General features: G+C 33.2%; 2 protein-coding genes and 2 pseudogenes across 2 annotated transcripts; 2 read left to right on the plus strand and 2 right to left on the minus strand.

The window, feature by feature from the left end:
- The first annotated feature begins 959 nt into the window (after positions 1-959).
- On the plus strand, positions 960-2,947 carry LOC124823887 (exonuclease V, chloroplastic pseudogene; annotated as a pseudogene).
- A 140-nt stretch (positions 2,948-3,087) lies between these two features.
- On the minus strand, positions 3,088-3,745 carry LOC124823888 (putative ribose-5-phosphate isomerase 2 pseudogene; annotated as a pseudogene).
- Positions 3,746-7,036: 3,291 nt separating this feature from the next.
- Positions 7,037-8,115, plus strand: LOC148205685 (uncharacterized). Its single transcript, XM_088105011.1, has 3 exons — positions 7,037-7,146; positions 7,246-7,503; positions 7,602-8,115. Exons 1-3 carry the CDS (start codon positions 7,037-7,039, stop codon positions 8,113-8,115), a joined length of 882 nt encoding a protein of 293 aa, XP_087961137.1.
- Positions 8,116-9,622: 1,507 nt separating this feature from the next.
- Positions 9,623-19,296, minus strand: LOC148205686 (uncharacterized). The gene is made up of 2 exons (XM_088105015.1): positions 18,328-19,296; positions 9,623-9,796 (listed from the first exon to the last, which is right to left on the minus strand). The coding sequence occupies exons 1-2, from the start codon at positions 19,294-19,296 to the stop codon at positions 9,623-9,625; spliced, it is 1,143 nt and encodes a 380-aa protein (XP_087961141.1).
- Between the last annotated feature and the right edge of the window lie 232 nt (positions 19,297-19,528).

Below are 19,528 nucleotides of genomic sequence, written 5' to 3' on the forward strand. Positions count from 1 at the left end.
CACACATTATCTTAGGGAAATTTCATACTTAGAAATCATTTATCTCAATTCATTTCTCAACATCTATTTTCATAAAATTAAACACCCATACCATAGTAAATAATCATACTTCATATAGTCAAAACATATCAACAATCATACTTCGTATAGTCAAAACATATCAACAATCATAATTCATATTAACTCATCAACTCAACGAATGTACATGCAATTCAAACAACATACAAATTAAATTATATAAGCTTCCCTTACCTCTAATGTGAGCGAACGTTCACCAATAGAACCACTTATTCACTTCTAAGAATCCTTCTACCTTCAACGCTCAACAATCCAAACTACACAAGGTGAAAACCCAACACTATCAGAACCACTCATTTGAGAAGGGTGATCAACACATGAAACCAGGACTTGGTTTGCATGTCCAAGAAAACGCACGACTGAAAGAAGGAAGAACTTACCAGCTCAGCTTCACAAACCGAACGGTTTAACTGGAAGCTCTTGACGCCTGAAGTGTTTCTGCGGTGCCTGAATGATGATCGGAGAAGAGAAAGTGAGTGTTTTCTTAGAGAGAAGATGAAGGAGATGTAGAGAGAAGGAGGAGAGAATGAGATTTTTCAGAATCTGGGGAAGAAGGGTGTATGAAGTGAGTGGAGTGGATTTTCTGAAAATCAAAGTTTTGCTTCCCAAGTCAAAAACGGACATCCGCTCATGTGTCAACACATGTCCTCCACCAGCTGAGTGTCGAGCTCCTCTCTTGACACGTAAAATCCACTAAAACGAATCTTAAATGGATTTTAATGGCTCTGACATCTTTTTTTTTTTAATTTTCTATTTATTTAATTTCATCTTAATAAAAAGAATAAAATTATCAAAATAATAAAATAAAAGAATAATAAAAATATTATAAATAAGAAAATGGTACATTATGATATATATCTACTTAGCTATTACTAGAATTCCTCTGCACTAATGATAAAAATATAAGAATTCTAGTCATTATACACTGTCCTTTTAACAAAAATAAAAAAAAATTGACAAAAATATAAACAGATATGGTACAAATAGTAAACTGGAGGCAGGATGAAGGGATACATCAAGTTGTACAGGGAAAGATATATTTTTTGTGCATAGTATTTACCTGTGGGCTACATTACTTTCTAGATAGCTTAGCAACGAAGGTTTTCAACCAGAGCCACACAATATGCCCTGATAAGCCTTGGTTTTCATTGGCAACTTTTTTTTTTTATTTCCTACCAGTGACTGTACCAACTAGTGAAGAGTTTTCTTTACTTAATATCATGTTCACACTCTTTGCTTTACATGATCATGGCTTTTAGACATAAGAACACTGTCAGAATTGTTCAGTTTACCGTTTGAATTATGACCCCTATACCACTTTACCATTAAGTGTCTACATCCCAAATTGCTTTTCAATCTTAAGTGCTTTTTCTTTCGTAATTGTCTACTTTCTTTGAACTGTACTAAGATTCCACTACGTTTCCTTTGTCTTCAATTATTTTTCCTTTTTCTTGACGATTAAGCCTTCCAACTCTCACTCAACAGCCCCTTTTTAACAAGATAATCTCAACACTCTCAATAGTTTATTGAATTTCAAACTTGGTCGACCAACATCCACCATGGTGAGAACACCCTCCAAGAAGATCCCACTTGTGATACTAAGCGATGATGAAAACTTTTACACTGAAGCTTATACACCCTCAAAACACAAACCTCCTTCAACCTCTAAGTTGCACAGAAATGGCAAGTCAATTGACTCAGTTTCAGGTAAAGCCAAGAGAAGTCTGTCCATGTGTTCAGAACCTGATATTGAGGACTATGGCGATTTTCTGAGGAAGAAGAAGAAGAACACCAAAGCAGATAACAACACTTTACTCCACCGGTTTAGGAGCAAGAAAGGGTTGTTTGTCACCGATGTCACCCAAACCGAATGGTGTGAAAGGCAAATGGAGTTTTCTCTCTTCTCTGAAGAATGGAAGAACAACGAAGGCAAGCCAATGTATTTTGGAGGAGAAAGGAACACTGAAGCTATGAAAGCTGGTAGAAATCGACATGTTCAACTTCAACTAGAGGTTCAGACTACGGTGGAACTGGAGGCGAAGTCAGCTGAGGATGTCATGGCAATGAAACTTGTTAACTTCATAAATGGGGTGAATCAGTTGCTGTTTGATGGGTTAACACGCGAGCTTCCAATCCTGAGTTTTGCTTTTGGAGAAGGCATATGGATGGTGGGGAAGATCGATGAAGTTCAAATGCCTAAAGCAAAGAAAGATCATAATCCGATACTAATTGAGTTAAAGACTCGTTCCCAAGACACGGTTCCTTCAGAAGCACAGAAAAGAAACGGAAGGATTCAGCTAATGTGTTACAAGTATTTGTGGGACAGTTTAGTTGCACATGCTCATCATGATTTCCCACGCAAACAGTTGTATGATTATTTTGAATTGAATCCACGTCGTACTTTAAGTAAAGATCTACGAGCAGCGTGCAAAGAGTCTGGATTCACAGCACTGAATCTTGGTGATGTGGTGAGGTGTTACCAAAATACGTGCAAGAGACTGCAACCTTCTAATGAAAAGTTAGTGTTGAGATATGAGTCTCAGAGGGACCATTCAGTGCTGGTTGAAGAAAAGATTGCATATGATGAGGGTTGGGTGAAGAGTGAAATAGGGAGTTGTCTTGAGTTGTGGCTTGGACAGAGAGAAGCCAGTTATGTGGCTGAGGATGAGCAATGGAAGTGTGGTTACTGTGATTTTGTTTCTGAGTGTCTAGGATACACTGATACCGACAGTGAGTAGAAAGAAATATACTGTGATGTAGAAGTTAATTTAAAATTCTGCAGTCATTTTATATACTCTTTTTCAATCTTATCTTTTGCTTGTATCAGTAAATTCAGCAACAAGATTTTCATGTATTGTTTCGATTTCAATGATTTCTGAACTTCTTTTAATTCTTCTTTCAAACAAACTCCCTCCCCAAAACATCCTGATTCGATAATATAAAAGGATTTCATGAAAATCCCCTCCCCCTAAAATTTGTTAGAACCCTATGTCAAAGCTCAACCTTGTCCAATTAACCTACCTTCATTCTCCTAACCACCTCCTCCAAAACGCCAGCAACTACTTATTCTTCACCGTCAAGCCAAGTTCCCCTGCCACAATAACAGTGGTAGCCATATCCAGAAACATGCCATGCTCCACAACACCAGCAAGCTGCAATATTGCGACACTAGCAGCCTTCAAATCCCCGATACTCCTCTCGAAATACAAATCCACGATGAAGTTCCCATTGTCCGTGACAAAGGGCTCCTCCTTCTCCCCGAAAGTTCTAAGATTTGCAACACACCCAGCCTCCTCAAACAGCCTGCGTAACCTCTCAGCAGTGAACTTCCAACAAAATTGAATAACCTCAACGGGCATGGCCAATCCACTCCCCCCTATATAGTTCACGAGCTTGGACTCGTCAACAACAACAATAAACTTCTTGCATGCGCTCTCCACCATCTTCTCCCTAAGGAGGTAGCCACCGCGACCCTTTACGAGGTTGAGGAAAGGGTCAACCTCGTCGGCACCGTCGATGGCCAGATCGACGACGGGGTGGGAGTCGAGATCGGACAGGGGAATCCCAAGGGAGAGTGCCTGTTCGTAAGACATTTTAAGCATAAAAAAACGCCAGAAAGATAAAAGAGAGAGAGAAAATATTCCAACTAAGAATGCAGGCATGCAGCTTCCCAGCTTTTTTCTGGAGGGATAAACCTTAAACTGTTTGTAATTTAATTAAGTACACATCATTCTTAAAATGAAAAAGACTAATATAATTTAACAACTTTAATTCAACCATAATAAATTCAAAGGATAAAAAGTGTAATATATTTACATTTTCCAAATAAAAATAAGAAAAACATAAGTTTTTATCTTTGAAACTAACTTGAGAGGATATATATTATAAATTCATTGTAAACTTTTAACTTTTAATTTATTCATAATTAATTTTAACTTACTAATAAAATTATTTTTTTATTTGTTTCACTTCGTAAGAATCTTCACCGTGCATGTTTTACTCAAAACTTTTATGTGATAAAGTGTAATCTACTGTTAAATAATTAATTGTTCCTAATATTTTTATTTAGTATAACTGTGTAGTGGAAGAATACACAGAATATTATTGTAATACTAATTCAATATTTTATTTAATTTGCTTGTACGGTAAAAAAATTCTCAATTATTAGTTTCTTTATAGGTTTAATGTCTCCGTAGGTCCCTATTTTGGTCATGAATTTCAAATAGGTCCTCGTCATTTTCGGCGTATCAATTGAGTCCTTGTTTTTGTAAAATTGAATCAATTACAGGCCTGCCGTTAATTTGGACAAACGCCGTTACGGTATTGGTTAGGTGGCATGGTTGAGTGCAGTAACTAATCCGACGTGGCATTTAAAACGGTTTTTGTATTAAATAATTGGTATGCACGTGTGTTTATTCAGTTTTGGGTAAGGGTAAAGTAGGAAATTTGAAAAAATTATAAGGGCAACTGAGATTGGGCAACTGAGATTGGGGAAAGAATTAAACCTTTTTATTATTAGGGTTCGCGTGAGAGGCCAAAAATCGCGATCGTAAGTTCGAGACTGAAGCGGCAGAGTGCATGCAGTGGGCGGTGTCTGTGGGTCCTTTTGTTGTTGGAAGCAAGAAGCTGAAGCACGTGGTCAGTGGAGGTAAGTGTTTCTGCTTTATTGTATTCGTTTTGATTCAATCGAAACTACAATCACTTGTGGTGGTCCCCCATTGCTGTATGGTTTGGTCTCTGGTTTTGATTGCATTTTGGTGGTCCCCCATGTATGTTTAAAGTTATTTGACTTTGTCTGAGTGCGTATGTTTAAAGTTATTTGATCTCTGTGCCTGTTTTAATATATATTTTTTTGTCGTGATATGTTTTCATAATAGGTCTGTAGATATATTTATTGTGTGTTGTGCGTAATGGAGGACGCTATTGTGTGTGTGTTCCACCATGGAGGAAAGTTCATTAATGATAGTACCCTAAAGTATGAAGGGGAGACAACAACTTTGTCCTTTGACCCTGACACGTGGAGTTTTTTTGTGATTGTCAGTGTAGTGAAAAGTTTAGGATATGAGAATTTTAAAGATTTATGGTACTGTTTAGGAGGGGGTTTAGTGTTGGAAAATAGGTTGGAACAATTGATTGATGACAGAGGTGCCATGCATATGGCTAACTTAGCTAGGCTTAATGGTGAAGTTCACTTATACATTCTCCATGTAGTTTCTGATCCCGAAGTCATTCATATGCTTGAAGACATTACTAATGAGGAAGGAGAAGTTGAAGGTAATGGTACAGTACAAAAAGAGGTTGAAGAAGATGGTGATTCTGTTAAAGTAAATGGTGAAGGTGATGGTGACTTAGAAGAGGTCAATGTTTGTGAAGAAGATGGTGACGGTGTTGAAGTAAATGATGTAGTTGATGGTGAGTTACAAGAGGTGAACGAGGGTGAAGAAGATGGTGGTGCTGTTGAAGTAGATGGTGAGTTACAAGAGGTGAACGAGGGTGAAGAAGATGGTGGTGCTGTTGAAGTAGAGGTTGAAAGTCATGGTCACGTACAAGAGTTGCATGAGGTTGAAGAAGAGCAAGAGTTGAATGTGTGTGAAGGAGTCGTGGAGGATGAAGTTTATGTTTGTAGTTGGAGTACATCTACTGAAGAAGGTGATGTACATGGAATTAATGAGTGCTTAGAGGGCCTAGTAGATGTGAGTGTTGAATGTGATATAGATGGTGATGTAGATTGTAATGTCGAAGCAGAAGTAGAAGTAGAAAGTCTTTATGATAGTGATGATGACCGTGATAATGTCAGTGTTGAATGTGATGATCATGACGATAGAGGATTGTCAGATTTTGAGTGGAAATCTGAGGAATTTCTTAGTGCAACAGATAGTGATGAAGAGGTTAATGACAGTGAAGGTTATGGGAGGTTTGGTATTTTTTGTATGCCAAAAAGTATGGTAGACTTTACATGGGAAGTTGGGACTTTTTTTGCACAAAAGCAAGATATTTTAGATGCTGTAAAAGGGTATGCCTTGGAAAATGGGAGGAATATAAAGTTTGTAAAAAATGACAAGAGAAGATTGAGGATGAAGTGCTTTGGTGCAAAAGGAGAATGCCCATGGACCATATACTTTGGTTATATGGAGGCTGTAAAATCATGGCAGCTGAGAACTAAAAAAGACATTCATACATGCAGCAGGGAGTTCAACCTGAAGTTAGTTGACGCCAAGTGGTTGAGCAAAAGTTGGTGAAAACAGTTCAGGAAAATCCTAAGATGAAGGGTGTTGATATTCGTGAAAAAGTTCAAAGGAAGTGGAACATAGGTATATCAAGGTCTATGGCTTATAGAGCCAAAGCTATTGCTTCTAATGAAATTGATGGGTCCTTTAATGAACAATATAAGAGGATATATGATTATGCGCATGAGTTGTTGGAAAGAAATCCAGGATCTACAGTTAAGGTCCATGTTGAGAATAATGAGGGTGTGTTAATTTTCAAGAGATTTTACTGTTGTCTGAAGGCATGCAAAGACAGTTTTGTCTGCTGTAGGCCAATAATTGGATTGGATGGAGCCTTTTTGAAAGGGAAGTATGGTGGTGAGCTGTTGACGGCTGTTGGGAGGGATGGAAATGATCAAATGTTGCCCATTGCATATGCGGTGGTAGAAGTCGAAAACAAAGATTCATGGATGTGGTTTTTGGAACTTTTAATTGATGATCTTGGTGGTGGAGAAGTGTGTTCTTCAATTACTTTTGTCTCGGACCAACAAAAGGTAATAATCATATTTAAATTGCTTCTTTCGTATATTGGTTCATTAATTTGATATGGTGATAAATCATTTACGTTAACACCACAGGGTCTACTACCAGCCATACAACAGTTACTCCCAGGTGTTGACCAGAGATTTTGTGTCAGACACTTATATTCAAACTTTAGGAAAAAGTTTCCTGGTAAAAATCTGAAACAGCTGATGTGGAGGGCAGCTACTGCCACTCATCCACAAAACTGGGAAAGGGAGATGAGAAACATTAAAGATATAAATGAAGACGCATTCAAGCATTTGATTGCCATCCCTCCAAGGTTGACAATTTGTATTAATTATTTTTGCCCTTTGTATATTATTTTATGTTTGTCCATATTAGTTGCAGTTTTAACATGTGTATATATCATCTGTTGTAGATATTGGTCAAGGTCCAGATTCAGTCCAACACCAAAATGTGACACATTGGTCAACAATATCAGTGAGGCTTTCAACAGTGTCTTGGTTCACACCAGGACTAAACCAATCATAACAATGCTGGAAGAAATTAGGGTATACATAATGCAAAGATGGGCAAAAAACAGGGATAAGATACAATCATTTTCAGGACCAATTTGTCCAAAGATCCAGGCCAGATTTACAAAGGAATCCCAAGCAACCAAGAATTGGATACCTAGGTAACTTTCTTCATAACTTCATAAATGTTTATTCATTCCTTGGTAAACTTTATGTCATACACTTAAATGTGTTGTTTAAATTTTTTATTTCTTTATAGCTGGTCAGCACACAAACTGTTTGAAGTAAGACACGTCTCCCAAAGTGGAGAAAAATTTGTTGTAAACATAGACGAGTTCTCATGCTCGTGCAGGAGATGGAGCATCACAGGAATTCCATGTTGTCACTCCCTTGCCGCAATGAAGTTTCTTAATATTGATGGCCAGCAGTTCATTCCGGCTTGCTTTCTAAAGTCCACATATGAAGAAACCTATGCATCAATCGTATATCCCATCAACGGCAACAACATGTGGGACCTAACACCACATCCGGATGTCATGCCTCCTAGGAAAAAGGTTATGCCTGGAAGACCTAAAAGGAAAAGAAGACTGGAGCAGTGGGAGATCAGAAAGGATGATTCACGAGTGAGCAAGGGTGGTTTGCGGAAGAGATGCGGGATATGTAGGGAGGTTGGGCACAACAGGAGTCGTTGCCCGAAAGCAACCCAAGAACCAATCATGCCATCATCGCAATTATCTGAAGTGTGTATGAATGATGAGCAAGCTGAACTATAGATGTCTGTATAAATGACAACGATGCCAAGTTTAAGGAACTTTGGTTATGTAATAGTCTAAGGAACAAGGTTGATTGTTTTACTGCTTTGTAATTTTGCTGAACTATAGATGTGTGTATGGTTTTGGATGTATTACAATGATGCCAACTATGTATGGTTTCGGATGTATTACACTGTTTTGGATGTATTACAATGAGCAGGAACTACTTTGTCAATGACCAGGAACTGTTTTGGATGTATTACAATGACCAGGAACTATTTTGTCAATGACCAGGAACTGTTTTGGATGTATTAAAATGTTTTGGTTATATTACAATTTCCTTCTTGGACGGACGTCTTATATACAACGATAGGGGACGACCAGACCGAACGCTCTGCAGCACGGAGGTTGTTGGAAGAGCGATGCACGAGGGTGGACGACCAGACCGAACGGTCTTCAACACGGATGTAGTTGGACGAGCGCTACACACGGGAGGACGACCACACCGAAAGCTCTTCAGCACGGACGTAGTTGGACGAGCGCTAGACAAGGGAGGACGACCACACCGAACGGTCTTGAGCACGGACGTAGGTGGACGAGCGGTACACGAGGGAGGACGACTAAACCGAACGCTCGTCCAGCGAAGACGCGCAGTTGACGCTCGTCCAGCGAGGACCCGCATTGGACGCTCGTCAAGATAGGACCCGCAGTGGACGCTCGTTAAGATAGGACCCGCATTGGACGCTCGTCAATACTATCTCAGCAATGTAACAATCAAATTGTGGTCTGATCAGGATAACAATGCTGTAATTTAGCATTTCATCAATCAAACTGCTTATTCTATAAATATGATTTACCATTATAACAATTGTTTAATTTAGCAGTAATTTTGTACACAGTATATGGACTGAATTTATAACAACTCTTCCATTTCATTCATTTCATTCATTTCATTACAACAGACAAAACCTACAACAAAGTTACAAGGAATCATCCTTTCGTCATCAACATTGAAACTAAAACTATCTGTATTACACATAAAACAGACACCAACAACATCACCACCTTCATCAACTTTTCAACAATGAAAACTGATTTTTGTAAATTCAGTATCATTTTCCTAGTACTATCCATGTCTTCACTCTTCACTAGTGTTTCTTTCTTTCCTTCACTGTTGAACAAACTTCCCCTTTCGTCACCACCAATATCATTGCACCATTCGAAGAAGTTGCAACCACTTTCTTCACCACCATTCTGTAAAGACAGCATTCAACTTCATTAGGGAGTACCACCTTCTTCTCACAAACAGTACCAGAACTTGATTAGGTTGAGTTGAATCTAACATACCTTATACTTGGAGCATCCCCAAAATTGCTTGCCCCGATTCTTCGTAGTTTTGGCAGTTCTCACCACACAACTTTGACCACAGTAGCAGATCGGTGAAGGCGTACCATTTTCCTTCCGCCTGGCACTGCAACTCGATGAATACCAAGAGTGCTCCTTCGACATTCTCTTCGAACAACTAGTACTACACCCAGCTGCGTCGCAAAACTACAACTTCGACCTCGTACTTCGAATCGAACAAAGAACGCGCACCCTCCCACTTCGAATCGAACAAAGAACGCGCACCCTCCAACTTCGAATCGAACAAAGAACGCGCACCCTCCCACTTCGAATCCAACAAAGAACGCGCACCCTCCCACTTCCAATCGAACAAAGATACACCTGATTTTTGGATCCAACTTAGGATCCCATTTTTGGCCTCTCACGCGAACCCTAATATTAAAAACCCTCAATTTCTTCCCCCAATCTCATGTGCATTCGTCAATTAAAACCTGTTGGCCTTGAATTTTTTCAAATTTCCTAGTATGCCCTTACCCAAAACTGAATAAACACACGTGCATACCAATTATTTAATACAAAAACCGTTTTAAATGCCACGTCGGATTAGTTACTGCACTCAACCATGCCACCTAACCAATACCGTAACGGGCGTTTGTCCAAGTTAACGGCAGGCCTGTAATTGATTCAATTTTACAAAAACAAGGACTCAATTGATACGCCGAAAATGACGAGGACCTATTTGAAATTCATGACCAAAATAGGGACCTACGGAGACATTAAACCTTCTTTATAATAATATTACTAATTCTGTAGTAGAAGAATACACATAAAATTATTTGTATTTGTATTTGTATAGTATGGTCACTGTTCTAACAGGTGATCCATTTCATTCAGTAGCAATCAGTTACTCTTATTTGTTTTTACATTCCATCTTTAATGAATTTGTTTGGATCAATGAAAATAAGTAAATTTGAATAAAAATTTTGTAATTGATATAATTAATGTAATTAAAAAAGTATTTTTTTCTTTTAATAATATAAAAATTAAAGACGTAACCATTTAATAGTTTAGTAAATTAATAATTTTAATTGTTTTGTCAAGAAAAAATTATGACTTAACCTCACATCATAAAACTTAATAAAAAGATTTAACATGAGAAAGATATATTAACAAATGTACTGTCATCACAAAAATAGAGGATGAGGATTTAATTCCTTATCTAGATCATTAATTCTTAACTAGATCATGTGTCACTTTATTTTCCACACTAAACTTAATTACTATGCAAAATGAAAATTTTGTTTCAAAGAATTCGAATAGGTTTTATAATAGATTATATATATAATAGTTTTATTCAATTTATCATATTTTTTCACTTTAAAATTTTATTTTGGTTTAAAATATCTTTCCCTTATTGAACTGACTAATTTGAGACTAACTAAGAGTTTTTCAAAACATTAAACTCAATAACTAATCTTTCTCGTACAAAGAATACTTCCTGGAGGCCTACTTGCTCAGTGAATTTTTGGGTCACTTCACGATCAAGCCCTATGAGTTATGTGGATTTTTATAAAAACATTTTCACTCAACAAAAAATTGAAAAACAGTAATTTATTGGACCAAAATTTCACATTTTTACCAAACAAACAATTAACAATCTCAATCATCCTAATCTCTCTTAATTTTTCAAAATATTTTCGCTTAATAACAAATTCTCTTACCCGACAACCGAATTCATGGGAGCCAATTTCACTAGGTTTGCCCAATAAATTCGAGTTTTCCAATGAGTTTTCACTTTTGAAACTCTTTAAAATATCAGTTTTTACTTTTGACAATTTGAAACTTGAAAAATCAAGTTTGATCAATCGAGCTAATTATGTATTTTTGTCTAATATAAGTCATCAAAAGTCGATTTAAATCAAATTGATATATGTTGATGGAATCATGTCTGACATAGTCTTCTTTTTGTATTTTTACATTTCATTATATATGTATCTTAGCTTACAAAGAGCATGAGTTACTATAAATATCCAGCTCATCTCTTTTAATTTTTACTTTTGAGAATAATGAGAATTGAATTTTGTGAGTCAGAAACTATTCTCTCTTGAAAGTCAAGTTAGATAGTCCAAAGACATCCTTTAGCCACCTTCCAAACACACTCATCCATTTTTCATTTTCTTTGATTTTCATGGTGCTTCACCTTATTTCTCTCTCCTCCACGACGTAGCTTTTCCACCACTCCGCTTCTGCCTTGTGCACGCATCATCAGCGCCTCACCACATCCTTTTACACGTCGCTGCTCATTCAACCACATTCATTTTCCACATTCCATAAACCATATCATCTTCATTCGCGAGCTTATTCCTTCAACCTCAGATCTCTCACTCGCATCTTTACTTCACAGAACCACATCTTCATTTTATTTCTTTCACGCGAGCCAGGTCTTTCTCTCTCGCGAAGGTACTGCTCTGAACCCTTGTTTCCCTCTCCACTTCATATTTTTGTCATTTTCCTCCATTCAAACCTCTCACTCGCGTCTTTACTTCACAGAACCACATCTTCATTTTATTTCTTTCACGCGAGCCAGGTCTTTCTCTCTCGCGAAGGTACTGCTCTGAACCCTTGTTTCCCTCTCCACTTCATATTTTCGTCATTTTCCTCCATTCAAACCACTTTTCTATCGATTAAAACCCATTCCACCTTGTGCTCTTCGTTTTTCACCGATTAATTTTGATTTCTATCGTTTAAAACACATTTCCACCGATTGATTTTCGATTTCCATCGATCAATCTTCATTTTGAACCGATTAATCGATTCATTTTAGGGTTCATCCGTCAACCTAGGGTTTTAGGGTTCTTCGAGTCTAATCCTCTTCGTTTTTTAAGTGTTTATTGTTTTTTAGGTTTTTCTCAAATTCTCGTCATCATTTTCATCATTTTGCTACGTATTACTCGTTAGAGGAAGCTTCGAAGGGGTTGCATTGCACCTTCGATCACTTCTCGGAGCTGCACTTCCATCACATGTTCTCAAATTGGTCTATAATCACTCATTTTCATTCAACTCATAATAAATATTCAACAAATCAACACCAAGAATATTGCTCAATCTATCTCATCACAAATACACTACACGTCACCAGTTCGTCCAATCACAACAAAGTAAATTAATCAATTTAAATATATAGCTTGCTTTACGTGAAGTTGATTTACTATTTAAAAAACTTCATTGACTTTATTTAACACATGTTAGTATATATTTAAACTAATAAAGTTTATATCACATATTTTAACAATTTTAATCAATTAGATAATTCATCTTGATTCCTTCTATAACACATGCAACAACTTTATAATCATCATGCTAACATATCTCAAAAAAAACTTAAATAATGATAAAAAGTAAACTTACTCTGTATAAAATAAGTAGATTATAATATTCTATTATTGTAATATACTTTGATTTTCAAACAAACGAAATATTTGTTAAAATCTTTTTTAAAAAAAAGTATAAAATAGAAAAAAGTAAATGTTTTTTATAAAAATACAACTTGATTAACTAATTTTATATTTATAATTTAAAATTTTTTAATAATAAAATAATCAAATTTCATTTATAAAAATTACTTTTATTTTTAAATATTTTACAGATCTTACAAACTTTATAAATAATCAATTATTTTAGAAAATTGTAGATTATATTATGTAATATGAAACTTTGTACTTTCACAAATATTTGATTATATTGATTTAAACTAATTTATCGATTATGTGCAAAACGTAATAATAGATTATGATTAATCACTTACAAAATATGTTTTTAAACTTTTTTTACACGGAGAACAGAATTAACAATTATTTTTCCCTACCTACAAAAGTTTTACCTATTTTCTCAAACAAGAGTTCTTGAATAATCATATTTCATAATTTAAAGAAATTTTATTGTTCCAGATGATCAATCAAAATTGAATACGTTTTTTTTTTTTTAATTATTTTAAGAAATATTGATTTTTGGCTATAATTATTTTAAGGAAAATATGTCACTTTAAGTGATATTTTTTTCTTTTCTTCTCACTTCATTAAATTGTTATGCATCAATGTGTGGTGTGATTGTAAACGAGTGTTTTTAGTACTTTTTATTGAAGGAGATGTTTTAAGTGTAATTTTCATTTTAATTGTATAAGAGTTATTATAACTGAATCCAATGGAAGAATGTCATTATATATTTTGGTACACTATGTGTAAACAATATTTTTATTTTATATGATTTTATTTATTATATAAAAGTAAAATAATTAAACGTATTATGAATTTAGTAAATAATAATGTATTTATATGAAATTAAACATTCTAAATACTTACAATTTAATTTTATTTAAAAATAAAGCAATTGCTTCTTTTTTAATCTATATGGACAATTCTTCTTATTATGTTGTTAGTTTGTTTTTGTTTTTTCCTTTCTACTATATTTTTATTATATTATAATTTAAAAATATTATAAAAGGTAAAATACGAAGATATTTAGATTATTATGATGATGTTTTAGTTACGTGTTTAAAATTTTATAATTCAACTCCATAGCATCAAATACTATACGATAAATAAACAGTGTGACCACATCATGCAAATGCAAATTGTTGTAACACGACACTATCTAGTGAAAGCAAAAAAACACATTTTTTTAGTGATAAAGAAGGCGTGAAGATTGCTTTTCTTACAAATATTCGCATATCAGAGTCAACTATGCTCATCCATTCCTTCTTTAGTTATGTCATTTGTTTTCCTTTATTAAACAATGCAGTTATTTTATCCGTTTTGCTTTGATCTAAATAAATATATTTTTATCTAGATAAACTCATTTAATCAATAGTTATAAATTCTATATAAATATGTAAGGAAACATGTGATAAAAAAAACTATCTTAACTAATTTATCGTCATTTTTAAAATTAAATATATTTTTAATTTTTAAATTTAATTTATAATTGATATTAAATATAGTTTAATTCTTACATCTTAAAAATAATAAATATAGTCTTTTTAATTTAATTTAGTATTTTTTTTACATATACGTTTTAATGTGATTTTTGAGTTTGTTTTGGACTATTTAACATGTTTAATATCAAATATTAACTAGAAAATAATAAATATTAATCCTTAAATCTTAAAAATAATAAATATAGTCTTTTTAATTTAATTTAGTATTTTTTTTACATATTCGTTTTAATGTGATTTTTGAGTTTTTTTTAGACTATTTAACATGTTTAATATCAAATATTAACTAGAAACACAATTTAACACTTAAAATAAAATGTTAATACCATTAGATTAAAATGATTATATTGATTTATTTTTAAAATTTTAAATTCAAAATGTATTAAAGTTTAAAACCGAATGATAATTTTATATAAAAATATATATTTAGCTTTTCATTTAATATTTTTGTTTCGATAAACTCGTTCCAAGTTCCAACACAATAGCACCAATCCTAATCATAAAGAAAAATAGGAGGTGAAGAAAGAAAAGCCTGTTATCTCGAGACCAAGCCCAACATCAGTTTCTAAAACACGGGCTTTAATTGAGAAGAACAACAATCTGCAATGGGTGTTACTCCCTACACCACCACAACTTGCTTCCTCCACCACCCCATTCCTTTTTTACCTTTTCTTTATTTTTTCATTCCTATTTTATCCTTATTAAAATTTTATGGTTAATATTATTTAAAATCTCATATCAACATTCATTCTCTTTATCATTCTTCCTTCTTTCATATGACAATTATCCCTCTTTTGTTAAATTTTATGGTTTAATAATCTCAATAATTTATACATTTAAAATTTTATTTTATCGATAATCTATTATATATATATATATATATATATATATATATATATATATAATGATTATTACATGTATATTAATATGATATTTTCTTATCATATTTAGTTTAATAATTTAAAATTTAGTTTCAGTTTTCATATTAAAAAAGAATAAAAATTATATTTTTTTTTATAAAACTAAATGACACATCCATTCAACTCGCCTGCATGTAATAAGTTAAGTGAAATTTAACTTTTGAAATCGAATGGCAAATGAACCAAATTGGATTTGGCTACTAAATCATTAAATAATATTGATTTAGTTTAATGAGTGTAAGGCTGTAAACTTCTGACAAACAAACTGGGCCATTTTTTTTCAAATTATCAGAAGCAATTTATCTGAATAATTTATTTCAAATTGCAAATTTAAACTTCATATCAATGTACAAGGAAACATAAATTAAAATTGGAAAATTTAAACATGTATGCCTTAAAGTTACAGGTCATAAAAGAGAAAATAGAGATATGTTAAAGTAGTGCGGCTGTTATCAACATGTACGGGCAGTTCTCTTCCTTCACCGTCGGCAAAATCTAAAAAAATTGTCATAGCAGCAACTCTGTTTTTCACTTTATCCCGTTTTTTCTGCAGAAACAATTTTCGAAACAAGAGAGAGAGAGTTACAACGCTAGTTGAAACGACCCAACCGTTAAACATACAGGCAAAAAACGGAGGTCGGACATCCGTTTGGATGTCGACATCCGTCGACGGATCTCGACATCCGTTTCAGATTCAAACGGATGTCCGACCTCCGTTTTTCCTGGTTATCTTCTTCCTTTCTCCCAACACACGCACACAACATAAAAAAAGCAGAGGAACAGCCCAGCACAGAGCAAAAATATATGCATTACATTTAAAAAAAAAATTAAAAATATCATCATTAACCTTGTGGGAGAAAGCACCACCACACTTCACCGTCGCACTACCGCCGCACCGTCGCACTGTCGCACCGTTGCACACCGCCCACCGCTGAAGGAGGAAGAAAACTTGTATGGAGGAAAAATGGAAGATGAGAATGATGGTGTTTGGGTGAGAAGGTTGGGAGGTGGGTGAGAAGGGGTAAAACTATATATTTTAGGGTTAGAGTAAATAATTAAAATTAAAAAGTATAAAGGTTATTTTTGTAATTATAAAAGGTTAGTTTTGTAATTCAGAAAATATATAATAGGATTGGGGAGGTGGAGGGAGAAAATGTAGTGGTGGAGGGAGTAACACCCATCTGCAATTAGCTGAGCCCAAAGTAATTGAAACATAAAATAGGATTGGTTACAAAATTGTCTATAATCTAGTGTGCTTCATCTTTGGTGTTTCTCCACTCTCGTTCTAACGTGCAATACTCCAAATTACGTTAGCAGATTTTTTTTTAATTGTGTGAATTGGAAATATGATTTCTAAATTTGAAACTCTATTATGATGATATGGTATCCCATCTCATTAGATTCCATTGTCCCTTTTTTTTCTTATTCATAGATTATTGAACTATCAAAATTAACATCCTAAAAAAATAATTCTAACCTATTCAAGTATATTTGAAACGAATATAAATTTAACCAATAGAAATTTTCGAAAATAAATTATACTAAAGTATCTCATAATAACATTTCAAACAATTATAAACTACTTGAATATGTTGTAAGCAAATATAACTTTAAAACTTTACAGCAACCCATAACGTAAGTATGAAAATTTACTCATAATAAAAACCGAGGTCAGGTTTTATAAACTAAAATTCTAAGATTGAAGACATTCCTTTTCAGATCTATAAGTGCTCCATACAATATCTCATTATAGTAAAATCACAAAAATATTATTTTAAAATCTGAACACTTTTTTAGAAAATGTTATCTGAACTATGTTTTAGCAGCTACTCCTTTTCAAATGAATATTAATACTTTGACAATATTTTTTTAACAACATGATTGATCCAAAATTATTCCATAATCAATTATAATAATCATAAACACCAACATGAACCAATCACATAATAACACGTAGGTGGTATGAAAATGTTATTAAGAAAATGTTGTTAAAGTATTATTATCTTTTTCAAATTCTTAGAAAAATATATTTAGTTGCTTATCAAGTTTTTTCAGAGTGTATTTAATGTGTCATAAATAATATATATATATATATATATATATATATATATATATATATATTTATGATCAATTTATCTAATAAGACCTGATAAAGTATAATTAAAGAATAATTTTTCATGTAATGTTTATACAAATTATGAACAAAGGTAAAGACATTGAGAAACAAATAAATTTCGTTAGGAAAAATCATTTAAAATGAAAATAATATGTAAGAATGACAAGAATAAAAATAAATATCTTATTTATTTTAATCAATAAATAATTTCGAAGACGAAATTTTTTGTAAGTAAAAAAGAATTGTAACATAATTTGTTTTTTAAATACAATACCTTTAATATACAATGTATTAGAATTATAATATTCATAGTTTTTTATTGTAAGAATATATATATATATATATATATATATATATATATATATATTGAAAAGATGTATTAATTATATTATAAATATATTATTTATATTTTTGACAGCATATAATATAATCTATATAGTATAAAGTATTTTCAGAGTATTAACATCCATTTTTAGAATTTGATTGATGGAGCACATTAAAGCAATAAAATTGAAATCTCGAAGGAAAAAAAAAGATGTATTCAAAACAAAAGATAATATTTTATTTAAAGAAGAATGTGAACTTTGAAAATTGTTGTCAACAATTTTTACGGGTTGAATTTGAAATAAAATTCAGATAAAATATATTCAAAAGTTATCATATAAGCACAAACTAACAGAAAAAAAACACATTGCATCATATCAATATGAACCAATAAGAATCAAAATTAAAATAATAGAAATTATACAAAATTTTGAACTCCTTAGAAGAAATTATAACAAAAAAAGTTATACAAATTAACAAAGTGAAATTATTAACGAGAAAAAAAATGAAAATTATTACACATGTATAGGTAGAGATACATTTTTGGTTCCAATCTCACACTTGCACAAGGTATCCTTGAAAGGAGTGAAGCGCAAAAAGTTGAACTGAGATTCATGATTCCAAAATCTATGAATTCTTTTATCCCTCAACCCATATACGTAAACCTTGTTCTGCGTAGCAAACACCAAAAGTTGTCCATTTAATACTATAAAACTTTTTACTGTTATTTGAGAAGAATCATTCTCCAGCAGTCCCATTGCCCTCACTCTTATCTTTAAAATCCTTCTCCACAGACTTGTTTCATACTTTGTCAAAACCCATACAGTAAATACTTTCTTTCTCAATCTCACCAAACAGATAGATTGATCTGAATCAGTCGCTTTTCCCCATTTGAAAATTCCCATTTTACAGCTTTTATCATGAGAACCCTTTCTTGCTTCTTTGGGCACCCTCAACAGTCTTGAGTTACCATCCTCAAAATTGTATGACATGATGTAGGGTCTAAAATAAGGGTTGTTTCTTGTTAAGTAAGGAGAACAATCTGATATGACGTGAATAACTCCTTTGTGGTGCACAGGCATATCAAATCTTAAATTTCTACTACCAGTGGAAAATCTTTCTCTTGCTTTCCACACTCCCTCCTTATACACTTTACAGTCAAAATCTGAACTCCACTCATCTAAATTATCAATAAAGTGATATATCATAATATTATTATCAGAGTCACTTACAAAACCAATCTTATCATCATAAAAACTGTTATTTTGAAGGTGTTCATGAGTTGGAATACGTAAGCAAGATTTTGTTACTGGGTTGATGATGAAAATCTTTACGTCATTCTCACTTGCCACAGAACAAAGAACCAAGCCATTGCTTGAACATAAAATCTTGATGCTCTTGGAAAAATATCTTACAACATTTTTAGACACACCTGATGATGATTCTTCTCCAGGCAAGGGGTGAAATTCAACTGGAAGATTGCACCATCGAGTTGCATCAATGGACATTTCTGGTTGAATGAAAAAACAAGTGTCATCCCTTAACGATGCATGTTGAACTTGCTTCGATGCAAAATAATTTTCTTTTGGAAACTTTGAAAATAACGTGCATGTAGACATGAATTTGTATATGGCTTTTGCAGGTAATCTAGACAATATCTCAGAGAAATTGTCACAAGACAAACTCATTGTGAAGAGAATTATCTTATCACACAGAAAATAGTTCCAATATATGAAAGAA

The sequence above is a fragment of the Vigna umbellata genome, chromosome 1, assembly GCF_029865625.1.
Source record: "Vigna umbellata cultivar VRB3 chromosome 1, Vumbellata_1.0, whole genome shotgun sequence".
In the NCBI taxonomy this organism is placed as follows: Eukaryota; Viridiplantae; Streptophyta; class Magnoliopsida; order Fabales; family Fabaceae; genus Vigna; species Vigna umbellata.

Coding starts and splice junctions, on each gene's coding strand:
- LOC148205686 (XM_088105015.1), bottom strand. CDS start 19,296: ATGTCCATTGATGCAACTCGATGGTGCAATCTTCCAGTTGAATTTCAC. Junction 9,797..18,327: donor GTGAGATTGGAACCAAAAAT/GTATCTCTACCT, acceptor TTCGATTGGAAG/TGGGAGGGTGCGCGTTCTTT.
- LOC148205685 (XM_088105011.1), top strand. CDS start 7,037: ATGTGGAGGGCAGCTACTGCCACTCATCCACAAAACTGGGAAAGGGAG. Junction 7,147..7,245: donor TTGATTGCCATCCCTCCAAG/GTTGACAATTTG, acceptor CATCTGTTGTAG/ATATTGGTCAAGGTCCAGAT. Junction 7,504..7,601: donor ACCAAGAATTGGATACCTAG/GTAACTTTCTTC, acceptor ATTTCTTTATAG/CTGGTCAGCACACAAACTGT.